The 27,467-nt window shown below is 38.5% G+C and overlaps 1 protein-coding gene across 46 annotated transcripts in view; it reads left to right on the top strand.

The window, feature by feature from the left end:
• The first annotated feature begins 9,676 nt into the window (after positions 1-9,676).
• The window catches only part of MLIP (muscular LMNA interacting protein), a 269,496-nt gene continuing 251,705 nt past the window's right edge, over positions 9,677-27,467 (top strand). For 18 of the 46 annotated variants that reach the window (XR_010835031.1, XR_010835035.1, XR_010835032.1 and 15 more), the window contains exon 1: positions 9,749-9,881. Coding sequence is in view for 30 of the 46 variants with exons in the window: in XM_067005964.1 (XP_066862065.1) it covers positions 9,819-9,881 (63 nt within the window). In the remaining 16 variants the exon portion in view is untranslated. Of the gene's footprint in view, positions 9,882-27,467 lie in introns of all 46 variants that reach the window. The other 28 variants (XR_010835034.1, XR_010835033.1, XM_067005978.1 and 25 more) reach the window with 12 other exon arrangements.

Genomic DNA, 27,467 nt, shown 5'->3' with positions numbered 1-27,467 from the left:
CCTATACACTAATGATGAAAAATCTAAAAGTGAAATTAAGAAAACACTCTCATTTACCATTTCAACAAAAAGAATAAAATATCTAGGAATAAACCTATCTAAGGAGACAAAAGACCTGTATGCAAAAAAATCCTAAGACACTGATGAAAGAAATTAAAGATGATACAAATAGATGGAGAGATATACCATGTTCTTGGACTGGAAGAATCAACATTGTGAAAATGACTCTACTACCCAAAGAAATCTACAGGTTCAATGCAATCCCTATCCAACTACCACTGGCATTTTTCACAGAACTAGAACAAAAAAGTTCACAATTTGTATGGAAACACAAAAGACCCCGAATAGCCAAAGCAATCTTGAGAAAGAAAAATGGAGCTGCAGGAATCAGGCTCCTTAGACTGTACTACAAAGCTACAGTAACCAAGACAGTATGGTACTGGCACAAAAACAGAAATACAGATCAATGTAAAGGGATAGAAAGCCCAGGGATAAACCCACGCACATATGGTCACCTTATCTTTGATAAAGGAAGCAAGAATATACAGTGGAGAAAAGACAGTGTCTTCAATAAGTGCTGCTGGGAAAACTGGGCAGCAACATGTAAAAGAATGAAGTTAGAACACTCCCTAACACCACACACAAAAATAAACTCAAAATGGGTTAAAGACCTAAATGTAAGGCCAGACACCATCAAACTCTTAGAGGAAAACATAAGCAGAACACTCTATGACGTGAATCACAGCAAGATCCTTTTTGATCCACCTCCTAGAGAAATGGAAATAAAAACAGAAATAAACAAATGGGACCTAATGAAACTTAAAAGCTTTTGCACAGCAAAGGAAACCATAAACAAGACCAAAAGACAACCCCCAGAATGGGAGAAAACATTTGCAAATGAAGCAAATGACAAAGGATTAATCTCTAAAGTATACAAGCAACTCATGCAGCTCAATATCAAAAAAACAAAGAACCCCATTGAAAAATGGGCAGAAGACCTACATAGACATTTCTCCAAATAAGATATACAGATTGCAAACAAACACATGAAAGAATGCTCAACATCATTAATCATTAATCATCAGAGAAATGCAAATCAAAACTACAATGAGATATCATTTCACACTGGTCCAAATGGCCATCATCAAAAAATCTAGAAACAATAAATGCTGTAGAGGGTGTGGAGAAAAGGGAACCCTCTTGCATTGTAGGTGGGAATGTAAATTGATACAGCCACTATGGAGAACAGTATGGAGGTTACTTAAAAAACTAAAAATAGAACTACCATACGACCCAGCAATCCAACTACTGGGCATATACCCTGAGAAAACCGTAATTCAAAAAGCTACATGTACCACAATGTTCATTGCAGCTCTATTTACAATAGCGAGGATATGGAAGAAACTTAAGTGTCCATCAACAGGTGAATGGATAAAGAAGATGTGGCACATATATACAATGGAATATTACTCAGCCATAAAAAGGAACGAAACTGAGTTATCTGTAGTGAGGTAGATGGACCTAGAGACTGTCACACAGAGTGAGGTAAGTCAGAAAGAGAAAAACAAATACTGTATGCTAACATACATATATGGAATCTAAAGAAAAAAAAAGAAAATGATGAGAAGAACCTAGGGACAAGATGGGAATAAAGATGCAGACCTACTGGAGAATGGACTTGAGGATATGGGGAGGGGGAAGGGTAAGTTGGTAGAAAGTGCGACAGTGGCATGGACATATATACACTACCAATCATAAAATAGATAGCTGGTAGGAAGTAGCAGCATAGCACAGAGAGATCAGCTCGGTGCTTTGTGACCACCTAGAGGGGTGGGATAGGGAGTGTGAGAGGGAGGGAGATGCAAGGGGGTAGAGATATGGGGACATATGTATATGTATAACTGATTCACTTTGTTATAAAGCAGAAACTGACACACCATTGTAAAGAAATTATACTCTAATAAAGATGTTAAAAAAATAAAAATAAAATAATAATATAAAATTCCGGTGGGCAGGTATGGAGATCTGCTTGTCTTGTCGTCACCCAAGACAAGCTTCACATGGAAGTTCCCTTGCTTTTTAAATCTGCCACCTGCCAGTGTGGAGTGTCTGACTCTTTCTCGTCGCCGTGAGTGTCAAGGCCAGTTGGTGAACCAGCAGTCTGCCCCTCTGGGTGTTTCCTGGTGGCTGGATCTCAGGGCAAGTGCCCTGCCTGACTGTAGGGTTTGTTCAGCCTGTTACAGGCTCCCCCTTGTATAATTCTGACCTATTTTCTCTGGAACAATTGGCATTTCATTTCAGGAGGACTTTCAATCTTATTTTTAAAAATCTAATCAAAATAAACAAGAGAAAATTCCATTTCTAGTAACCTTTTGCTTGTCTATCACTTATGTCCGTAGGGAAGCTTAAATAATTTTCATCAGTACACTAAAAATTAGATAGTTTGCTGTGCTGCAAAACTTTTCAATGCTCGAATCCAAATCTCCAGAACTGCTCAGACATTCTTATCAAGAAATCATATGGGGAAACTTCGTAACTCCTGTTTTCATGAAGAGGTCCTAGTGGGGATGAGGTTTACGCCTAACTCTTTTAAAATTTTGTTTCTGTATCTTGTGCCTGGGATCCAGCATTAGTTACAGAGTAAACAGTATTTTCCAAAGACTGACAGGGTCAGCTGCTCGGGGAATGTGGCCAGTGACCTCCCTGATGGATGACCGTCCTGCAGGCTGCTTCCAAATCAGTTGAAAGGTAAGCGTTCTTTCTGTATAAGGGCACACTGCCTTGGAAAGCGTTTCAGTTTCCACTGATAAAGCTGAAAGTATATCCTGGGTATACGCACGCTGTCAAAGGGCACAGAGCCGTGACTTTGGGGGCAAAGTGATTTGTCATGTCCACACAACAACAGCTAAGCTGCTGGGGTTAAGGGAGAAGTGAGTGATGGTGTAAAATCTCATTGCTTTGCTTAGCTGCAAAGACACAGGAAAACTTAAATCCAGAACTCCTTTCTGACGTGAGAAACACACACTGGAATTCTAATATTCAAAAAGTAAAGGCTTTCATCTTTGAATCCTTTTTCCTGAAATCTTGTTAATTTAACCTGGCTGTTGTCGTCACTCCTGAGACAGCAATCGTGTGTGTGTGTGTGTGTGTGTGTGTGTGTGTGTGTGTGTGTGTGAGAGAGAGAGAGAGAGAGAGAGAGAGAGAGAGAGAGAGAGAGAGAGAGAGAGAGAGAGAGAGAGAGAGAGAGACTAATTGACTACTGGGAAGTGTATCTACTATTCAGAGGGCCTGCACGTATAGTGTATATATTTGTGTATATATAAATATTTGTGTATATGTAAATATAGTGTATCTACTATATATGTGTGTGTATATATATATATATATGTGTATATATATATATATATACTGTATAAATAATGTATATTGTAGGTGCTGAGTATAGCACAGTTGAGAAAACGAAACTTGCTGGTCTTGGATCCCGGGCTGATTTTTTTCAGCTTACGTGTTACAGGCTCTGGAGATAAGGATTTCGTTTCATATCAGAATCATTGCTCTTGTCAATGTTGGTTGGTATTAGTGTCTGTTTTAAAAACCTCTCATTTTATTTTTCAATAAGTTTTGATAAAAGAATTGCATTTTTCAGATGCACACATTAAAAAAGGTAACACTTTTCAAAGTTCTCAAAGCTCTCACTTAATTGAAATACTTTCTAATGCTCCAAATAAATGCTCTACCATCAAAGGTGATTTTGTAAAGAAAATATTCTTTTCCTTCCATTGACTAAAATGTCTTGCCTAGAATCATTTAAAAAATATGCCCCAGAACCAAAATAAGGGATCAAATAGTATCAGAAGTCAAAAATATCATATTCCAGTAGAAAAGGTGTGTGTTTCACTGAAGACTGGTAATTACAAAGGTACAAATTTGTTAAGCTGTCATTATCATAATTATCATATAATGATATTTTAGGGTTTGCTTTTGTGTCCATTTGGCAACTTCCACTTACAAAAAATGTTTATTACATAGTGACAAATTCAACTTTAAGAAATTCCTCTGTAGACATTATCTTTTCACAGTCTATGGGCATGTACCTCTGGCCTGCAGAAGCCATAAAGGGGCTTACAAATGGTGACAGTGGTAGGTTAAAGTCTTTGGGTCTTTGCCTATTTGCCAGATGCACAGACAGACCGGAAGATAAGAGTCAGGATTTTCTAGAATAAGAGTTCACAACTGCTGCCTGAGGGTTCACAGTGGCCAAAGCTGATAGACAGACTCAGGCAGGGATGCTGGGAAAACCAGGGAATTCTGGGGGCCAGCCTCTGTGTTTTGTTTTTCACTGTCACCCCTCCCCCTCATCCCATTGGACCATCAGAGCCTCCTAGAGACATAGGCATACATTTTGAACCAAAAGCAACACCAACAGGTCCAAAGTTAGCTGTTTGAGTGAGATAAGTTCTCAGCGCTGGGTCTAGTTGAAATTGCATTTGGTGTTTGAGTGCCACAGGAAACACAACCCCAGGGTGGGATGCGGGTGGTTCTTGGGACAGGCAATGGCACCTGGAGGCATGTGCTGAGTGCAGTGTCCTGGATCACTACTAAATGGGTGTGGGGTTACATGGGCTTCTGACTTGACTCTGGAGAGCACATAGGACCCATGTCTGGGAAATGCTGTGTAGAATGATAAGAAACCCATATAAAAGGTGTTCCTTGTCTCAGAAGAGGATCCTATCTTAATAAAAAGATATTTATCCTTGGCGCATACAATGAGGAAGATCTTCAGTTGTCTACACCATGCTCTGCAGACTTGTCATTCTTTTAGAAAGAAGACAGCATTTGTTTTTCATGTCTCGTGGGTGTCTACTTGCCTTGTGATGTTTCAGCAGCAGAACATTTATCTGTGCTTTTGTTGTGGAGATGAAAGATTCTTTAAATGGCAGGTGTGGGGAAGTTACCACTATTAAACAAAACACAACAAAACTATATTTAACTCTTGGATCCAGTAGATGAACAAGTCATTTTAATGGCTACAAACTCTACTTTCCCCCAGTTTTTGAATATGAGCACAAAACCTGAGCAGCTGAGATTTCCCCAGCCCAACAAGGCATATGGTGAGGATGCAAAGGAATGGAGTGAGGTGGCAGTGTCTTGAAGCAAATATCATTTGCTGTGGGTCATTTGTTTCACTTTTGAATGAAATTCTTGCTGGCCTACCGTAGAGTAGATTTTAATTTCCTGTTTGGAGTGACCCGTTGCTCATATTATATTCCTGGGGAAAAATCATAAATTCCCATCTTAGAAAGGAATTATAGATCTTCCTCTGTTTTTTTTTTTTTTAATAATACCTTCATTGAACTATAAGTCATGTACCGTAACATTCATTCTTTCAAAGTATACATGTCATAATCATCATTATCTAATTTCAGAATATTTTCATCACCCTCCAAAAACCTATCCCTACCCACCAGCAGTCACTCCACAGTCCGCTTTTCCCCCCCAACCTCTGGCAACCATTATCTATTTCTATGGATTTTCCTGTTCTGGACGTTTCATATAAATGAATCGTAATAAGTGACTTTTTGTGACTAGCTTCTTTCACTTCAAGGTTCATCCACATTGCTGCATGTATCAATACTTCATTCCTTTTTATTGCTGAGTAATACTCTTCTATATGATATATCCCCTTTCATGTGTTGATAGACATTTATGTTTTCCCTTTTTGACTATTATGAATAATGCTGTCATGAACATTTGTTTACAAGTTTTTGTATGAACATATACAAAACTTCTAGGCATATACCTAGATGTAGAATTTCTGGATAATATCGTAACTCTGTGTATAAGGTTTCGAGGGACTCCCACACTGTTTTCTAATGTGATTGTTCCATTTTATAACCACCAGCAATGTACAAGGATTTCGTTTACCCGCATCCTTGCCAATGCTTGTTACTGTCTGTTTTGATTTTAGCCATCCTAGTGGGTGCGAGATGCTGTCTCACTGTGGTCTTTATTTGGGTTCCTTAATCACAATTTTGTTGAACTGCTTTTCATGTGCTTGTTGGCCTTTTGTTTGTCTTCTTTGGAGAACTGTCTATTCAAATCCTTTGCCCATTTCAAAAATTGGGTTTATTTGTCTTTTTTTTTAAATTGTTGAGTTGTAAGAGTTCTTTATGTATTCTGGATACAAGTCTCTTATCAGATAAATGATTTGCAAATATTTTCTCCCATTCTCTCTGTTATTTTTTTTTTTTTGCCACATTTGTTAGGACTTTGATACTATCTTTGAAGTGAACTTTTTTTCCTAGATAAACTTCACGAAGCCCTGGGAAATAATGGCATGCACTTTCACCCAGAACCTGCTTGATGGCAGACACTGTGTGAAGTTCTTTGCACCTGTTAGCACATTTTAATTTTTGTCATAACATTAAGAGGTTGATATCATTCCTTTATTAAAGGGAGAGGGCACTGAAACTCTGAAAATTAATTTGCTCAAAATGACTCAACTAGAAAGTGGCAGAATCTGCAAATAAATTCAATTCTTCCTGCTTCCTGAGTCTATTTATTTCTCCTTTACTCTAATGGTTAATGTCTTGAGTAAGATAAGTGAGCAATCCATATTGTATTCATCTATAATACGATTTGCGTTGGATAAACATGCATTTTATTCCTGTGTTTCCTACTAAAAGTCTTTTAAATAATAGTGCATTAAATGCCTCGTCAAATCCATTTGATACATTTCCCTCGTCTCCCCCTCCTTCCCTTCCTCCCTCTTTCCTTCTTTGCTTTTTCCTTTCCTTCCTCTCTCTCCTGCCCTCTTTCCTTTACAAGTCCTTTATTTAGTCTTTATTATGTTCTAAGTGCCTGGATAAAATGGTGAATAAAGCACCCTCTGTGCTTATACAGTAGTAGGAGAGATGAACTGCAAATACATATTAGATATGTATAAACTTCAAATATCATGTGAAATAATAGACTGCCAGAGGTGATAAGAGCTATGAAGGAGAAAATAGCAAATGAGTGGACAGAGGGTTTGCTATTTTAGATGGTCACTGGGAAGCTCTGGATGAAGGGAGAATGGAGCCACATGACTCTGGAGAGAGGGCTCTCTGGTCAGGGGAAGGAGATGTGTTTGTCGTAATTGATGAACAGGAAGGAGACCCATGTAGCTCATCTCTTCTGTTGGGCCAGCAAGTGGACAGGGGCTGGCTTTTGCATGGGCATGATCTTACCTAAGAAAGCCTCTGTCCCTAAAACATATGTAAAATATATTTAAACATATCTCTGTACACGGATGGAGTAAGTGGTCCTCACCATACAGTGCTGGGGCTACAGACCCATTTGCCCTGTTGTGCCTGGGATGAGATTACTTGTTCAGAGGTGCTGAAGTGCCCAGTGGGTAGGTGCTTGGGCCAGGGGGCTTGAGTGCCAGCTATTGGCTGTGTAACTGTGTCTTATTTTTTCAACTATAAAATGGGTGCATTAATTTGCTAGCGCTGCTACTCTGTTAAGTCACAGACTGGGTGACTTAAAGAACAAAAATATATTTCCTCACAGTTCTGGAGGCTAGAAGTCCAAGATCAAGATGTTGGCAGGGTTGGTTTCTTCTGGGGCTCTCTCCTTGGCTTGGAGATGACCATCTTCTCCCTGTGTCCTCACATGGTCTTCCCTCTGTGTGTATCTTTGCCCTAATCTCTTCTTACAGGGACACCAGTCATATTGGATTAGGCCCCCACCCTTATGACTTCATCTTAAATTAATTACCTCTGTAAAGACCCTATCTCTAAATGTAATCTTATTTTGAGAGACTGGAGGTTAGGACTTCCACGTATGAATTTTGGGGGGAACACAATTCAGCTCATAACAACGGAGAAAATTGTAGTATCTACCTAGAAGTGTTTAACAAACACTAGAAAGAAGTAGGCGGGATAGTATCTACCTTCTAGAAGTGGTTTGGAGAATTAATTGAGGTAATATATGGAAAGTCTTAAAGCTGCTCCTGGCACATGGTGAGTGCTATGGGACTGTGCTATGTAAGAGTGTTATTATATCTTATTTATATCCAGTCACGTTTACATTGTGAGTTTGTTGGGGGAGAAAAGTAGAGATTGTATCTTTTCACTTTATTATTGTTTTTATTCATTATTATAAAAAAATCTTCCTGTATCTAGGGTAATCTTCACCCATGATGTATATTCAGTACATGTTTGCTGAATTAAACTTTCCATCCCTCCCACTGGCACTGGCACATCCCTGTCATTATACCTGTTATCTTCTCCTTCTCCAACCAGATCTGCATTCTACCATCCTCCTACTCCCAACTGGATCCCGAATTTCACCTTCCGGCATTACAGTGGCAATAACTGTTTCCTTTTGCAGCCATAGCATGCCTTTTTTTTTTTTCCTAGAGAGATTTTGGAAGTTCCCTTCACATAAAATTTCAACTCTTGCCTTGATTTTGACATATACCAATCTTGCCTGCTATTCAGCCTATAAGACTTCATTGCAAACGTATTAAGACAACATGTGTGATTCCCTTTCTGGAACTCAGAGGTGAGCCAAAGAGGGAAGCCCCTTTGGCCCATGAGTCTGATAGACCACTTCTGAATTCTCATCCTGAAGCAGGGCTAGCTAGGTTTATTTCTACTAAATGTTTCACTTCTGGAATCCTCAGCCCTTCCATCCTGATGCAGGATAAGCTCTAGAGCAACCCTGCCTGGCAATAGAGAACCAGCTGTAATCACGCTAAAGGACAGAGCCTCATAACTCATTTCCTAAAACGTTTCCTAAAAGTGGAGGAAAAACCGATAGGAAATTTGAGTTACGATCACAAACAGTTGTGAAAACGATGTTTGAAAAGGCTGAGAGACTAGGCCAGTGTAGAGATCAGTCTTACCTTACTCTGAAAGCCATTTTTATTTTTTATTGCCGTTCTCATATGTAGTTTGCTGCAAAAAGAACAACAACAAAAAAAACCCCGGAGAGTTAATTACCATCGTGCCACACAGTTAATTTTCTTTCAAGCATGTAACCATTTCTAAAGAACTCTGAGAACATTTGTTCTATTGAAAAAATGAATTTCATCTTCTCTGTCATAACTTTGTTCCCAGTAGAAAAGCCAGGATAAGGAAGAAAAAATCCGTTTTGTGAAGGAAAACACTTTCCTTTCATGAAGTTTCTAAATATTATTTGCCCACTTTTCATGGAATAAAACTGACACCCATTGAATATATGTGTTGTGTGTCTGAAGAGTTTTAATTAGTTACCTTTGCACTTCCCTTTAAGTGACTTTTTAAAGTTTTGAGCTAAAAAATAATGCATAAATGTCTAGACCACCAGGACCCAAATTGGAATTTGGAAGAATGGGACTGGCTGATTCATATTTGCAATACGACCATCACATTTGTCCTTTTAAAATTGACTTATTAGGCCCATATTCTAGAGTATATTTTATTGTGCTGCAACGGCTACTTGTGAATTCTTTGATAGTGGCTTTTTGTCACAGACGTCTTTCTTGACTCAGGTAACCTAACGTGTTGGGATATTCTCCCGTTGGAGAGTTTGCTTTTATATCAAGAGACATTTATCATTATCTAAGGCCAGCTGCCTGACTTCTCTTCAGTGCTCTGTTTATGGGATTTGAACATCTATAAATGGAAACACTAGCTAACCAGAAATTATCGCCAGGGCTTTCTGATAGTGTTCTGGGCTCTCACAAGTTGGAATGTCCTGCAATATCTAACACGTAAGCACGTCACATCGTTTTTTAGACAGAATCGGAATCCCACTTTTTCTGTCTCTCTCTCTCATTCTCTTTCAACATGGAATTTGAAAAGCATGAAAAAGGAAGCTTATTAAACCAGAATTTAGAGGAGAAAGTGACGGTAAGACTGGTGAGATTTCGCAAACACAGCTTTATGATGAGGCCGACAGAGTAAAAATCAGCTGTCATAGTTTGGAAAAGTTGTACCAGGCAGCCTCTGTTTCCATGTTTTTCTGGTCAACAACCTTGAAATGAATGAGTTTCAAGGGCTTTACTGAAAACAATGTAATAAAATTATTAATGCGTTGTCATTACCAGAATGTGGGCAAATTTGATTTACTTAATGATGTGGTTTATCTCCATTTTTAAAACCAGAATCCACTTATTTTGAGCCCTTGTGGTGATTGTCTCAATACTGGGAGATTATTGTCTTTACTGATATGAGGTTTAACGGATGTTCAAAGCCCAGTTTCTCTCAGAGATACCAGGAATATGTGTCAGGGGAAATATAAGAATTATGGACTGTTTTAATGTTTTATGGAATAAGTTAATGATCTTCTGGTGTAAGGATGAATTTTACTCTTCAAACAGTTTTTAGCTTTTGGCTATAAAAGTTGTAAAAGGAGCTTTACCTTGATGTTAAGAAATTCAATGTCAATGAACATAGTGGTCACTTCTATTTGCTCAGACATAAAATATACTGTAACCTAGAGTAGAATGTATTGTTCATGCTCCACCTGATGAGTATAGGAGGATAATTATGTCTGTAAAGTTACTGTGGCTTCAGAGTTAATGTTAGAACAGGGTCAGCTAATTTTAAAAGCAGTGCAAGTAGCAAAAAGTAAAACCATATTGGGTTTAAGACCGTGGCTTCTTAAACTCGTGAGACTGCATCTTTCTGGATTTCTGACGTTCAGATGTATGCACTAGTAGTGATATTCTCGAAAGATAGAAAGAAGAACCATACTGGGTTGAAAACTCTGAAGGTGTATTAGAATTTCAAGGTCTTGAAGAAATACATTGGATAAAATACAACCTTTTCTTAAAGGATTCGGGTCATTTTGAATATCGACTGTGGACCTCTCTTCTAGGTGGTTGTTTAAACATGTCATGGCCATAGACTACTTTGCTTTTTGACTGTTTTGAAAAGCCATGTATTATTGTAGAACTAACCAGGGGTTTTGAGTCAGAAAGATCTGGTGCGAATTCTCACTCCATAACTTCTAAATGTAGGACAATGTGATTTTGTTTAAGCTTTTTGAGTCTCAGTCAACTTACTTGTTGATGGGGAGCAGTAATACCTAATTTGAAGGCTGTCATGAGCATTAAAAACTATAATGTCTGTGAAGTCCCTCGGCTGAGACTGATGTTTTCAAACTGTTTCTGGCCTGACTTACTTAGCAAGTACATACCCAGTGTTTGTTTATATAGAAAGAGAAAGCTGAAATGCGTTTCAAAGTAAAGGGAAAACTCAGATATGTTAACCATAATGGCTTAGTGGTTATAAAACCTTGATGGAACCAGAGAGAGGGTAAATAAATCATGAATAAGAGTTGCTGTGAATTAGTGTGAAATTTGACCCAGAGCTCCCTGGCAATCTTTTACAGGAAGTTTTGCAAATAAACATAGTGGATATGGGGCACGTAAACAAAGTGAAAATGATCTCTTGGTGTATAAAAATTTCACTGCCTGGGAGGTCACACATTCTGCATACTGGACTCTACCTGGAACACAGCTATGAATCTAGAAGTGAGCAAAATCCTCTCCTTAGAGGAAGTAGCTGCCACAGAATTCATGGACTTTACTCTGGAGGGGAAGCCTAGGTCTGGTCTCTGATTAATTTCCAGATGACTGGAGGAAACTCTGGGGCCAATCAAAAGGCACCAGAATATCCAATCTGTACTGAGCAGAAACTGTTCTCAGGGAGGGAAGGAACACAGTAAATAAAGTTCAGTACTTGGGGAAGTTACCTGTACAGATAAATAGATAAATAATAAGTAAATAATAAATAAGTAAAATTCAGTCAAGAAATTCTGACTACTCTCTGAGCTCTTTCTTTTAGATTATTAAATGCGTCAACAAAGAATTTCACTTACATTGATCTTCAACTGAAATTTCTTAATGAAAAGGAACAATTCATGTATTAACATAGTGAAAATGGTCATTCACTTCAGGGCATTCTGACATCATAATGGTGTCTTTCTCTAAAAGATGATACGAACAAATAGATCTCACACATAAGTCTAATAATTTTTATCGCATTAGTATAATACATCTCAAGAGACAATTCTATCTCCCAAGCAATAAATGTTCAGTAAGTATCACAAAAATAATGATAATGAGAAGGGTATTGCATCCAACTCATTTTATATTGATGCTCGGTAGAAGCAAATTAACATAGTAGTCAATTGCTGAATATCATCAATATTGCTGTTTTTGAGTAAAAGTAACTCTCTGAGATTGAGAAAGAAATTTGTCATCTGACAGTTCTTTTAAACAGGATGTATCTAACATAAGCTAAAAACTTGTATTTTAAATAAAATTCTACCTTTAATATTTAAAAAATTTTTGACTTATATAAAATTTGAGGGTGAAAGGCTTATTTGATGACATGCAGATTTCCTTAGGATCTCACAAGAAGCATTCTTCTCAATTTTAGGAAAAGAGAATCCTGCCACTTTTAAATACAATGAAAGAGAAAAGACACTGAAGAAAAAACTCTGAGTAAAATATAAAAACACAAAGTATACATTTAAAAATTTTGTGGTAATTCAGTGAAGGGTAGCACTTTAAGGTTATATTAGTTATCAATTCATAGGTTCATTAATACAAATAAAATTAATTATTTTCTAAGAAGAAATCTGTTAGCAAATAAAACACGGAACTGCTGTTTCGGTTATAATTCCTGTTGTTATTAACTGATGACAAGTTTGAGTTTTGTTTGGAGCATCTTCAGAGATGCAACCTAGTGTCTATTAGGTAGGATTGTCCTCAGAAAGAAACAAAAAAGAGGCTTTCAGATCAATACACATTCCTGAATGACTAGTTGGAACAAGACAGGTATTAAGGGCTGCAGCAGAACATGCATGATAAAGAAAGTCTTGGCCATCAAGGAGATTATTGTTTTGATTATTTTTTAGTAGATTATAAAAGAATAATGGTAAGTTTTAGTAGCTTAGATGTATTCTAAGTGTACAAAACAAAAACATTCCAAATTATTTTTTCTCACATAGACTTGGACAGCAAGATTATAATTACCCATCAGAATGTCTTAGCAATGGGAACAATTGTAAAGCATTTTATGCAGTAACGTATTTCATTTCATTATAAATGTCTACTGTTGCAGGAGGTCATGGGGAGGACATGACCTCTGGTTGACCCAAGAGCAGGACCCCGGCAGTGGAAGTCTCCTCACCCCTCCCCTGTCCTTAGAATGTGCGTTCTGCCCACAGTTCCCACCATGGGAGCTGTTCCATGGACGCAGCCCTGAGAGGAACGTGATGCTGAGACCAGCTGAGTGGTACCATCTGACTGAACCCAGTTACAACCTCTCTATAAACTCTTAAGATTCTGGCAAGCGATCCAGGGGATCCACTCCTCTTGCCGATGCCCGAGACAAGCCTGGTATATAAGTTCCCTGCTTATTAAACTTGCTACCCACCAATCTGGAGTGTCTGCCTCTTCTCCAGTCTCTCCTTGCCCTCCCTGCATGGGGACCAATTTCAAATTTCACCCAGCAAACTCCCAAGTCTTCAAACCAACATCTATATATCTATTTTCCTAATTGTATCTAACTAGGGTCCCTTGTAACAGGTACTCAATAGGTGCTGACATACCTGAAAAAAAAAGTGTATACTGCTGATGTTTTTGGTGAGTTATCTAGAGATTATTTTCAGTATAGTTTGAGTGTTGTTTCTGATCTATACATAATTCCAGACAAGATAGCATCACATAATACAATAAGTGGTAAATTTACCAGATAAGATAGCATCATATAATACAATAAGTGGTAAATTTAGGGTTGTAATTCTCTGGAGGTAAGGTACTGAATCTCTCTATCTTTATATCATAATTGATTGCCTTAAATCCTTAATAAACTAATTTTGGTGATGACCAAAATGAAGGGAAATGAAAACGAATGAACAATGTGACATCTCCTTTTCTTTGACATTTGATTATTTATTTTGAAAACTTTCTTCCATTTCTTTGCATTTGTAAAAGTGGATCAATGACTCTTGCTATGTTCTGGATTTTACTGAGAAAGTTGCCTCGGATGTCCATTGTGTCTGATCATTTTGATGGTAGAGGATGTGAGTTAATTTGTTCCCAAACCTTAACTCCCCCATGCTGCTGGCTCACTTGTTTTTATGGGTGGCACCATCATGGAGCTTGGTAGGCATTTGGGCATCTCTAAAAATGCTGCTGGTCTCTTGAGCATGTCTGTGGTGCCTACTATGCATTCTATACCCCTATTTGGCACCCCTGCCAAGATGGCCCATTTGTCATCAGTATATATATATATATTTTTTTGTTGTTGTTTGTTTTTTGTGATACGCGGGCCTCTCACTGTTGTGGCCTCTCCTGTTGCGGAGCACAGGCTCTGGACGCGCAGGCTCAGAGGCCATGGCTCACGGACCCAGCCGCTCGGCGGCATGTGGGATCTTCCCGGACCGGGGCACGAACCCGTGTCCCCTGCATCGGCAGGCGGATTCTCAACCACTGCGCCACCAGGGAAGCCCTGTCATCAGTATATTTTGAATTCACTATTCCCTTTTCTCCAGAGAGGGCCAGAGCTCTGTAATAAGTTGACACCCAGCATACTCTGTGGAAATAATTATTTTCAAAAAACAGATGGGAAGTAATGAACACGATTTTATAGTAAATGTCTCAAAAAGCATCCCTCGACTGGAAGGCAAACAGGAAACTCAGAACTAGGATTCTCTGAATTTCTGAGCTCACTGTCACTTCTGAATTTTTAGTAAGATCAGTTACGTTGTTCCCATGACTTAGGGGATAAGAGCTCTCTGAGAACTCAGTAAAGGGGATATAGGATTGATCAGTCTGTACCAGGTATTCAGGAGTTCATTGATTAAGACATGCTCTCCAAAGAACTGAAACAGCCCTCAAGCATTATGAGTAGTAAGAAGAGTCTGGTTTCATCCTGGCTGAAGATGCATAGTTGCAAAGAGTAACCACGAATCCTGATCATTTGGCAGATCAAAGTGAAAAACTAAGTAATGGCTCTTAAAGCACTCTTTCATAAGAAATAATCCCACTCCAACCTCACTCTGTCCTCCTCTCCATAGAGTTAGTAACAAATGTTTAAAAATTCCTGAAGAATATGTAGCATGAAATAAAAAAAAAGGAGGGAAGAGATGAGATGCCATGATGGTGGTGGATCACAGGAATCAATGGGAAATCCACTAAGCAGTGGGAATAGAGAGTCTTAATGGACATCATTGCAGGATGAAGTGAGACTGGGAAAATGATGAGTTAGGGTAGGAGAGGGCATGCAGGTGGTCTGAGGACCATCCTACCATATCTATGAAAATCAGAACAGAGAACCTATGCCTCTGGGGATGTGTGTGTGTGTGTGTGTGTGTGTGTGTGTGTGTGTGTGTGTGTGTGTGTGTGTGTGATTGTATGGTGCTGAAGACTTCTTATTGCAAAGAAGAGGCCTTTTTCCCTCTTCCTAAGTGCCAGTTGGTGTGGTGAAAAGCATGTTGTATTTGAGTCCAGGACCAGTATTGGTGGGAAAGTTGTTTGTGTGGCTTTTGACAAATCACTTAACCTTTGGTGTCCTTATTTACAAGGTGAGAGGCTGGGTTAGATTTTCCAAGATTGCTACTCGATCTAAAACTTTCTGAGTCTGTAGAAAAATACCCTTTGGCTGTGTGCTGATTAAATCCTTGCCGTACCAAACAATGCCTCTTTATACTAACACTGAAATAGTTTATATTTTCATGTCATCACTGACCGAATGTAAAATGTAAAATAGAAGTCCTTGTGATTAGATTAAACCTTCCTTGCAGTAGGAAGTTCACAGTTCAATACTCACGAATTCAATTGCATATATTTTCGATGTTTTCACTGAGAAATGAGAAATGACAAAGATTTGAGAAGATTTGAGGACTGAATCATGGAGGAAAATCATGGAATAGATGGAGAAAGAAGCATGTAAATGCCTCAATAGTAATATTGAGATATTATCAAAATAAGGCGTTCTATTTTCTTATGATATTACATAAAATAAAGTGGACACTTTATTTTCATCGGGAATAACAATTTAGAAAATATGAGCTCTGTGTTTTAAATGTTATTTCTAAGATGGTTTGGTTAGGGCGTATTCATTCCCTTTTGTAGTTTTTGCTGCTCCCTGCAATGTGCCTGACACAGATAACTTGGTCCCTTTGCAACTCTAATTTTAGTCTCTTTTGCAACTCTAATTTTAGTCCCTTTTGCATCACTGAGGTTGGGGAAAAAGTAGATTGCACACGAATGGCAAAATCTTAGTCACCCTTACGATTTTTCTTTTCCCTTGAAGAAAAAAATGAGGGCTGTGCCTGTTAGAGACCAGGGTGGGGAGGTGAAGAGTAAAGTGAAACTGATAAGGATCCAGATTTATACCTTATGGTTCACACGAAGTTCTTGAAGCCATCCAGTCTTTTGAAAACCACTGCTAATTAAAGCAGTGTCTGCTGATAATGTAAGTCTGAGATGCACAGTTTGAATGGATCTTTTGCTAGAGCTCTGTGGGATGGTGAGTAACAGAAGAGGTATGGATGACAGGCTTTAACCGAGCTGTGATTTCACAGTGACATTTATAATACCCTGTACGTGTGGTGAGATAGTTTCTAGGTTCTCATTGTGGGAATTACAGTGACTTACCTAGCCAGTTCTGCTCTGAGTATGGCTCCCCCCCGGAAATGACAAATAGACTGCTGTATTAGTGATGGAATTATATTTGAGAGCCATGGGCTTTATTTTGCTATCTGATCTTCGTAAAAATAAGGAGATGATTTTTAAAAATGGCAAGAGAATGTCTGTGGTTTAACTGCTGGTTTCTCTCTTTTATTTATAACCTATTTTTCTCAAGGGTCCTTTCATCAATTTCCTTTTCAGTTAGTGGGCATTTCCTTGCATGGGTAGTTTCTGGGGAAGACATCACCACAGATTGTTCTCCGAAACAAGCTGGATGTCAGGATGTAGCCATTCAGAGACCACTTCATGCTCTTAAATACTGACTTGATGACATTTATTTTTGGAGCAGATGAGAGAGCCCATAGGATTGCTTTCCTGAACCTGGTATAATTTCCTGGGATATCACGTCGTCATGGGGAAGCTGAATGAGAAAATGTCAGCATGAATTAATAAGCTTATCACAGGGAGTGGAGAGCTCTTTTAGAAAGTGTGAAGGAAATATGGAAAATCAAGTGTTTCCATTTCTGTTTTGTTTTTCCAGTGGAGCTCAGCTTTCAATCTGGGAATTCCTGTATGTTTTGTTGTTCTATTTGCTTCTCCTTATTTATTCATTCATTCATTCATCCAGCCTGGGAGTCCTCTGCATGTAGCTTGCCGACCTCGTGGCTGCCCGTACTCCTTTGCAGGGGGTATGGAAGGAGAAGGGGGGGGTGGGTCTAAGAGACCTCCAATGAATTCTCTCCTTTGCAAATCTACTACAATCATGCCCTGTGGAATTTGCCTTCCTTAACTCTTGTGCCTCCAGGGTTTGGAAAGGCATCTTTTAGGGTCCCTTCCTGGCTGCAGCTCTGCTTCATAGAGCAATACACCTCCATCTCCTTTTTATCTTCTAGAAATTTACAATATGGTTTTTCATGCTGATTCCCCTCCCATGCCAGATCTCTTATTGTTGTGGGTTTATTCTTTTCAATTCCTTTCCTCTCTTTTTAATGAGGTGCAGGGAAGGATATGAGGGAAACTCCTGGGTTCTGTCAGATATCTTGAACCAGAAGACCCTGGACTTATTTTTAAAGCTCTTCCTCAATGCTTTGTGTTGGAAAATCTTTTTTTTTTTTTTTTTTTTTTTTTTTTTTTTTGCGGTACGCGGGCCTCTCACTGTTGTGGCCTCTCCCGTTGCGGAGCACAGGCTCCGGACGCGCAGGCTCAGCGGCCATGGCTCACGGGCCCAGCCGCTCCGCGGCCTGTGGGATCTTCCGGGACCGGGGCACGAACCCACGTCCCCTGCATCGGCAGGCGGACTCTCAACCACTGCGCCACCAGGGAAGCCCGGAAAATCTTTTCAATAGGTAAGGAGTGTTTGAAACATCCTGATTCTTCATTGAGAGAGAGACATTATGTAGAAGTGTTGTATAAGCTATGGTACATGGCATGCCAAGAAATATTCTGAGCATATAACTAAAAGAATTATGCTGTTTCTAAAAGTTTGAAAATTGAAAATGAAGAAAGTTATAGTTTTGACCCTTCTTCTTTGTGCCATAGTGATCGTGATGGTTAAATTCAGGGACTCTGTGGTGTGGTCTCTTGTGTGTGCAACCTATGTCAACCTATGTCAGCTTCAGTTTCCTTATCTGTAAAATGGGATGTGACTTGCCTCTCAGGGCTGTTATATGGACTGGAAATACGGAAATTTTGGGAGCCATTAGACAAATGAGAATTGCAGTGGGGTATAACTTACTTCTTGCATCTGGAGAAGAAAACCTGGACTTGTGCTTGGGATTTGTCCTCTGCAGAGGGAATGTGATTTCAAACCAGAGGCAGTGCTGAGGAAGTGGGCCATCATCAAAGCTCTAAGTTTTAATTTTATCTGTCCTGGAAGGATGACAAAGTTTCAAAAGTAAGAGCATTTTAAAAACCTGGTGCCCATTCTGAAAGACATTATGGTTTTGTCTCAGCAGAGAATAATTACATTACATTAATGTAAGTACTATGTAGGGATAGAACAAATGGCTAAATTGTGAGGTGCAAATAATTAGGACATACCTAATACAATTAATAAAAAATATACCAATAACTGCTAGACTTATCAAGGTGGGATGTTTGTAGGAGGGGAAGAATAGAGGTAAATAGGAAGGCATCCTAGTGTGTGTGTGTGTGTAGAATGTTTAAAAGAAGAATAGAAATATGGTTAACAGTGCTGTTTGGTTGAAAAAAGTTTTAAATCCAGAAACTATTTATTCTGTTCAGGAGATCATAATTTATGTCTCTCACCTTCATCTGGCATTTTTCTTCCTTGTACATGATGTATTTTCCTGGGAAAGCAACACCACCAATGGTTCATTTATTTTTTTATTTAAGAATTTTTCTATAAAACATATAGTTCCTATACTACAAGTAGGAGTTATACTGGTACAACTTTTCTGGAACATAAAATGTATCAAGGCTTTAAGCGCTTACGTAGGTACTGGCCAGGTAATTTTACTCTAGGAATTCTTTGAAGCAAAGAAATATACAAATATTGGTTATAATAATGTTTATTACAATGTTGTTTTGTAAAAGTGAAAATAATGGACACAGTAGGGAAATTAGTTACTAATCTATGATAACATCATATGAGGAAATTTAAGAGCAGGAAATTTAAGGGCAATATACTCCATCTCTTCCCTACAAAAATTCAGATATTATACAATGTGGAATGAACAAGTCTTTTATGGACCCTCCACATTGGCAGGACATTAACATGCAATGAGTGAATATATTTGTGTAGCACATCTCTTAATAGTCTAAACAAAGATAACAATACTGTGTATGGAACTATATTTTTCAGTTTTACTGCAATTTCAAATAGCTCAGAGTGATTTTTTTTTCATAATAACCTCACATTTTAATGATCCTGCTGAACTGATGAGATTGAGTCAGAGAAGAATGCAAGGTAAACTGGTATTTGGTGCACTACTCTTCACCTGAAAGCAGATTTGTAGACATCTGGAGAGCTTTCATCTTTTGGTCAAACAGCCTTGGGCCACCAGCAGACTGCAAACCCCTCAAGGTCGGGAACTTGATTTTCCTGGCACCAAGGGCTGTGCCTGATGTGTACCCAATAAACCTCAGTTCACCTGCACAGGTGTGACTTTTACACGTGTCTGTGTGTGGGTGTGCAATGCACTTTGACTTCATAAGTAGCAGGGATCACAGACTAAGCCTACACTGAATTCATCCTAAGATTCAGCCATGTCTGGAGAGCTGGTAGCTTGGCGCTTTCAAAGGACTGTTTTTAAGAGACACTGAAAAGCCTCCCAGTGAAAGACTTATCCCCAAGTCCTCGGGGAAAAGACAGATGAGATTCGTATGGTTTCGTTCATAGAAAATGAGGGACTCTGAATATGGCAGGTGGCCTCTCCTTCTGGTTGACCTCCAACTCTACCTCAGCAGTTTTGCTTGTGAGTAAAAATGGACAGAGTCGTCTTCCATGAAGTCTTTGAGCAGCGTAGAAAGCACTAAATGCCAGTGTGCTTGGTGCTGGCAGCTTCGGCAAAGGCACCAGCATCCTCAATGCAGAGCCCTGGACACCTTGGTGTGGCCGTTGGCAGGCAGTGATGGCATTGGTGGCAGAATTGTAGATTTTGGCACTGGTGACAGCATTGCCAGAGTGTGACAATAGGCCAGCACGTGACAGGAGGAAAGTGGCAGACTCCAAATGTGAGCTAAAGCTCTAGCTCGTTGGAGCAATGAAAGAATGACGGAGGCATGGAACTTTCTCAGAGTGGGTAGAAATATAGCCACAGTGATATGCTTTTTAATACCATTTAAAATAATTAATTGGACTTCAGTTTTTGCTCCAAGAACAGGTTGTGTTTACAATTCCCTGGTGAAAATTAAGTACTATGAAAAATGGCAATTAATTAGATATCTTCAGATACCAGGAACCTCTACCACTGGCAGTTATGTTTAATGAGATGCTTAGCATGTCAATAAAATCTGCACTATCCTTTGAGGATTACTATGTTTATTTTGGAGGAGTTTATATTTTGCTAAGATTCATTTTCTCTTTCTACCAAATACCAGTGCTGCGAGGTAGATTATCCCTAACATACTCTGCAGTATAAATTGTAGACTCTGGATGAAGTACAGCGTATCTATTCTGGAGATATCTGGAATCCTTGTGCATTTGGCTTTGGTTTGTTTTTATAATACTTGAGATGTAAAACGGATCGTTTTTGGTTTCCCATATGTTTAAAGTCCTGGGTAAAATTTTGGGATGATACTTACCCCTCGCCTTCACCTCCTGCCCCCCTTTTTCCCTTCTCCCTCTCCTCCACTCCTTCTCCTTTCACTCCTCTCCCCCCTTCCACTTCCCCCTCATCGTTGTTCTCCTCATCCTGTCCTACTTCTCCTCGTCCTCCTCCTTTCCACCTTCTTCTTCTTTGTCTTTGGATGTCCAAATGTACCAGCACCATTTATTGGAAAGGCATATATACTCTAATTATCAACAATAGAAAGAATCCCATGTATTATAGATTATCTTTATCACCAGGGAAACATTTCATCATCTCAACAACAGCCACCCATACTACTCATACTTACATATTTTTGCTATGACCTAGGCATCACTGTTTATATATATACACACACACACACACACACACAAACACACACACACACATATGATGTATAGCTCTACACAATAACCCCCAAAGTTGATATTATTTCTGTTCTAGTTTTTTGTATGGGGAAACCAAGGTAAGAGAAATTAGTTACACAGTTAGTAAATGGTAGAGCTCATTTCAAACCCAGGCTCTCTCCAAGTCCCTGAACTTAACCACCATATCATGTTGCCTCTAAACTCAATTTTCTTTATGGTTAAATTTGCACAAGAATACATTTTGGGATAAATTTATGTAACAACTTATTTGCTTTCTAATTAGTGTTTGGGTCCAAATAACAAATAATGCTCCTTATAGGAACACTAAGAATGATGGACTGAAACATTAGTTTAATTAAAGATTCAGATGAACATGATTACTGTTTTAGAAAGATTATAGGAAATATTTTCTGAATGAGGCATTTGCAATATTTTGCAAGTCTGAACTTTATAAGAACTTACTTTGATATATCCTTCTACCTGAAACTTTATAACTTTAAAGAATGACAAGATAGTTTCAGGGGAACTTTTCTCATTTTTATGACCAACTATTTTAATTTCCTCTGTGGTACTATTGGTATTTATTTGTAAGTATCAGAGTTCTTTATGTGATGGACAGATTTTTTTATTCGTATTTGATCAGTTGACCATGTGATTTGTTATTCAAACAGGGATCCTTTTGAGAGTAAAAGGGGGACCTATTAATAATTACTTCATGAACACAGGCACCAACCAGGACTGTCCCAGACAAGCCAGGGTACATGGGCAGCTGATATTTGACTTACTCATGCCTGGAGACCAGGGAATCAATGATTCCAGGGGTCAGGGGTGGCTTCTAGACTCTTGAAAAGTAGAAAGCATTCTCTAAGAGATAAATGTCATTTGCTTCTGTTCTTAGCAAAAGGACAACCTGAATCCACTTACTGACATTCTTTTAAGAGCTTGAACTTAGCTTTCCTTTTTGTGTATCAGGTTATCTTGTGTGACTGAGATAGAGATGGTCTTTTATGTCATTGCTTCAGGGCTACAGAGTTAGTGGTGCAGCCATTGCCCTTGACTGTGAAGAGAGAGGGAGAGCTCAGCCTAGTTTTCATAAATGTTGGTTCATTTCACTTGTGAAATGAGAAGAATCCAGTAAGAGAAAGAGAAGGGCCATAAACAAATAGCTGCAGTTTTATCAATTTCCCAGTGGATAGAATATTATATCACTTTATTCAAAGGTGTGGAACATTTTGTTCAAAGGTGTAAACGGTATTCTTTTTTTTTCCCCTAGCATCACAAATCTTGTCATGATGTTACTAGGGAACAGTAAATGTTGCTCTTTTCCTTGGCCTCTGGTTCTCTGAGTGAAGCCAAGTAGAATTGTGCAAAGAATGAGGAAAGCTTGACCATCAATTTAAGCATGGTTGGGACAAGTCACTTAACTTCCCTGGGTCTCAATTTCCTTATTGGTAAAAAGAAAATATTAAACTGGATCATTTGAGGTTCCTCCCAGTTTTAATTTATGTGATTCTATGACCTCCTCCTGGGAAGGTAGAGCTTAGATTCTTGAAAGTTCTGATGAACACACCATGCCTAGATTTCATGCCTCACCTACAGAAAGGGGAAAATCCAAATCCTTCCGGGGTTTTTACCGCAGGGAATGATACTTGTACAAGTATATTTAATTGTTGACGTTGAACCTTTAAAAGCATAGGTCTGTATACCATAAGAGAGCCATGTTAGGAGGCCCCCATGCTGCAGTTAGTAAGAATGGGCAATGTAGAAGAAGTATTGGGCAAAGATGAAAACATTTGCCAAAAAAGAACAGTTTATTGGTTTAAAAAAATGCCAGTTTCTCTCTCAGAGAGAGTTGGCTTAGCCCAGTGTACTTAGGGACAAAGGGATACTATACATGGTGGTGAAGAGCCCTGGCTTGACAGTCACACTGACGTAATTCCTGGCTCCCACAGTTCACTGTGTCACGTGGGGCATTTAACCTTGTCAAGTGTATTAACTTGTAATCAAGCTTATTAACTGCTTTAAATGTCAGACTCCTTGTCTGTGAAGGGAAGATAATAACAGCGCTCATAACAAAGGGTTATTGTTACAAGTAACACATGTAAAAATCTTGATACCTATTTCCCTGTAATTCCAGCCAGTCGCTAAAGTTTTAATGGGAAGATTCTTAGGCGAATTTACTTGTATTAGGAGGGTAGTCTAAATAGGTGTTATAAGTAGACCAAAATATATTGACTTAACACTATGAAAATTAATTTTTCTCTCACACAACAGTCCTGGAAGGAGGGATGCGGGAAGAGAGATTTCCAATATGGTCCCCAGTGAGTACAGAGTAGAAACAGACACTTTGTTGTCGGGGCATCAGAAACGGGGGCGAAACACGCAGACCGTCTTGAGAACGTGTGGATAATGCCAGGACTTACGAATGTTGTTTTGAGTGAGGAGGAAAGTGGTTGCTAGGGGCTGGGGCATGGGAGAAATTGGGAGAGATTGGTTAAGGGGTACAAACTTTCAGTTATAAGGTGACTAGGGTCTGAGGATCTAGTGTATAACATGGTGGTTATAGTTGATAACACTGTATCATATAGTTAAAATTTGCTAAAAGAGTAGAACTTAAATGTTCTCACCAAAGGGAAAAAAAGATAAATAGGTGAGGTGCTGGAGGTGTTAATCAGGTTAATGGGGGGAATCATTTCACAATGTACACATGTATCAAACCATCACAGTATACACTTTAAATATCTTACAATTTTATTTGTCAATTATAACTCAGTAGAGCTGGAAAAAATGTTCCTTCAGTGTTACCCGTTGAGAGTCACAGACAGGGGCATAGTAAAAATTTGTGATTCTTACTGATCTTGTCCTTGGTTGACACACAAGGCAAGGAGTAATCAAAAAGTTTTGGCAGTCGCTTATACGTGGAATCTAAAATACGACACAAATGAACTTATCTATGGAACCGAAACAGACTCACAGACATAGAGAACAGACTTGTGGTTGCCAAGTGGGGGAGGGGGTGGGGGGAAGGAAGGATTGGGAGTTTGGGATGAGCAAATGCAAACTATTATATATAGAATGGATAAACAACAAGGTCTTACTGTATAGCACAGGGAACTATATTCAATATCCTGTGATAAACCATAATGGAAAAGAATATGAATTACAGTGATAAACCATAATGGAAAAGAATATGAAATATATACATATATGTATAATTGGATCACTGTGGTATACATCAGAAATTAACACAACCTTGTAAATCAAATATACTTCAGTAAAATTAAAAACAAAATTTGGGAGTCCGAAGGAGGTCTCTAATGGGCTATATTACTTTTTCCCATTTCATGTTCTGCTTTTGTTCTTACTTGATTGATAATTCTGGTGTGTGCTCTGCAAAGGGCAGGTAGTAAAGTTCACTGTGTTTCTATGATCCTGAGAGCTGGAGGACATGTTATACTGCTCCAGCTGCACATATATGAATTCCACATGCTTGGCATCTGGAATCTTGCCAATCTTCCATTGCTTCCCTGGATTAGCTCTGTAACCCAACATAATTAAGTGGGTCCATATAGGGAATTTCCTCTCAAAGGACATCTGTAAGTCACTAAAATTGAGTGTATGCTTTTGTGTATACGTAGGGGTGTGTGTGTGTGTGTGTGTGTGTGTGTGTGTGTTTGTGTGTGTGAGTGAAAGGGGAGAGAGAGAGAGAGAGATTTAAAGCACAGTGAGAGAGGTTTTGATAGATACCTCCAAACAATAACCTTTCTCCCCCATCATGATTTTGGGTTAAGGAAGTGTTGTTGGGAAGTGACAATGTACAAGGGCAAGGGTGATATGTTCATCCTTGGGGGGATTTGTAGAAGTTTATCAGGTTTGTAGAGAAAGCAAAAGGTCAGCAGGCTTGGGGGTGCCTTTTGAAAGGGGAAAGATCATTCTGATAAAGAGATGGATGGTTATGGCAAGGAAGATTGTGGGTAAAGGTCCCAACCAAGTTGCAAGTGCTGAGGGCTTAAAATATCATGTTGGATTCACAGTTCTGGTGCCTTCCAGCTATGGAGTCGTCTTTGGTCACTTTTCTTCAGTGAGCCTTAATTTTCTCTTTTTAAGTATTGTTGCTAATATCTACTGATGATATTTTTATGATTTAATGGGAGATTAAATAAAGATACCACCTAGATCAAGGTGTATGGTGTTCAGAAAATTCTCGTTTATACCTCCCCTGACTCCCCTGCTCCCTTAGAGTTCTACCAAGGGTCAGCTCTGGTCCTGACATGTGGCCTGAGTACCCATCAAATACATACTAGACTATTGGATATGCCCTTGGATGTGTCATCAGTAGACTTGTTCTCCGATCTGACTCCAGTCTAAGTTAAGGTTACTGGTTTCATAGAGAGGTTTTCTCTTATGTATGGTTGGAAGAATTGAAGCTCCTTGAGAGAGAAATGAAGATCTCAGAAGGCTCTCATTCATTCATGGTGTTTTCTAGAAGGCTGGCTGCCAAAACTGGTTTGTGGATTACTGCTTGTCTGCGACAAGGTTTTACTCACTCTAGAGTAAATGAGAAAAATAAGAACAATGCAGTCTCCTTCATAAAAGAATTTATGTTTATTCAATTTATTTAATGGATTGTCCTTTTTATGGGGAGAGTACATCTTTTCTCATTTTTTTTTTTTGGTTTTAAAGTTTTCTTTCTACTTATAAAATGATGATGAATCTTTAAAAATCAGTGAGTGATCCATGAAGTCCCAGTGGAAAACCACTCTTTCTGACATTTTGGTCTCTGCATTCAGGTGTCCTTAGAACGGTCTACTGGATTTTGTTTTGTTTTTGTTTTTGGCATTGCCAAACGATGAGTTCTTAGCATGTACTATATCGCATTTTCTTTTGTATCTTTTAGAATCCTAATTTTCTTACTTAGCATACCAATCAGTTTTTGTTATGTAAAACATTCATTTTAAAATTTTTTATAATTCTTGTCACATATGTAAGAAGGTACATTTACTTTTCATGTTAGGAAATTAGAATCAAAACCAACAAAGATTTTGAGCACATATCATGAGATAGACATGGTCCTTGGGATTTTATATGCATTGTTTCATTTCTACCTCACCACAGCCTTGCTTTATGTTCCCTAGGAATTTGAGATTTCTTTTGCTTTTATGGAACTGGATGTGTTGTGGGTGGTAACTGAGAACTTGTAATATATCAGGTGTTCAGAATGTTCTTTTAGAGGAATTTTTTATTAATGAAGCCCATGATTAAAGTTAAGATGGGTGTTTTATCAGAACCGTACTCAGAGAGAATCTCAAAAAGACCACAATCCCATCATAGAACTTAATAGAAATATAGTTACTACTGGAAAATTTATCTCTAGTTGGAGTAGAAGCAGCATAATAACCATAAAAATCTATAAAACCCATTTAAATAATTTTTAAAGATTGACATGTTTTAGATCTTTAAACAATAAAAGTTTCACTAATAAAGGGGATGAGCAAAACTGTAGGAGATCTTTGGAAGTTGGTGTTTCTGTCATTTTTGACCATGTTCTGGAAAAATTTAAGTTGTTTAAGTTTGACTTTCATCTTAGTTTTCTGGGTAATTTGTTAGAGAAAGTGGTACCGTGTGATGACATTTTATGAACTTTAAATCATTCTCCTCTGAAAACCATTCTGGGAGCTGCCATTTTAAAACAAACAAGCACAAATAAAATAACTCAAGAGGAATAAATAGGTTGGATTTTAAATGGGTGAATGTTACTGAAGTTGTTAATGGCCGAGACTAATCTTAAAGCCAGAGTCCACTTGTCCTTCAAAAGGGAATGTCCTTGGGCTTGGCTGCAGTGTAGACTGTTGTGTCTCTCAGGTTTAAAGAAGTGACTGTCAGTGATGAAAACACAAATTAGAAAATTCTCTTTGACAAGAGAATTGAACATACACACACTACTATATATAAAATAGATCATCAACAAGGACCTACTGTATAGCACAGGGAACTCTACTCAATAACCTAAATGGGAAAAGAATCCAATAAAGAGTGGACATATGTGTATGTATCATTGAATCACTCTGCTGTACACCCGAAACTAACACAACACTGAATCAACTATTTTCCAATATAAAATAAAAGTTTTTTAAAAAGTTAAAAAAA

Source organism: Kogia breviceps, chromosome 10 (assembly GCF_026419965.1).
Source record: "Kogia breviceps isolate mKogBre1 chromosome 10, mKogBre1 haplotype 1, whole genome shotgun sequence".
Taxonomy (NCBI): Eukaryota; Metazoa; Chordata; class Mammalia; order Artiodactyla; family Physeteridae; genus Kogia; species Kogia breviceps.
Note: the sequence above shows the minus strand (reverse complement) of the source record. Positions and strands in the feature narration are given on the sequence as shown.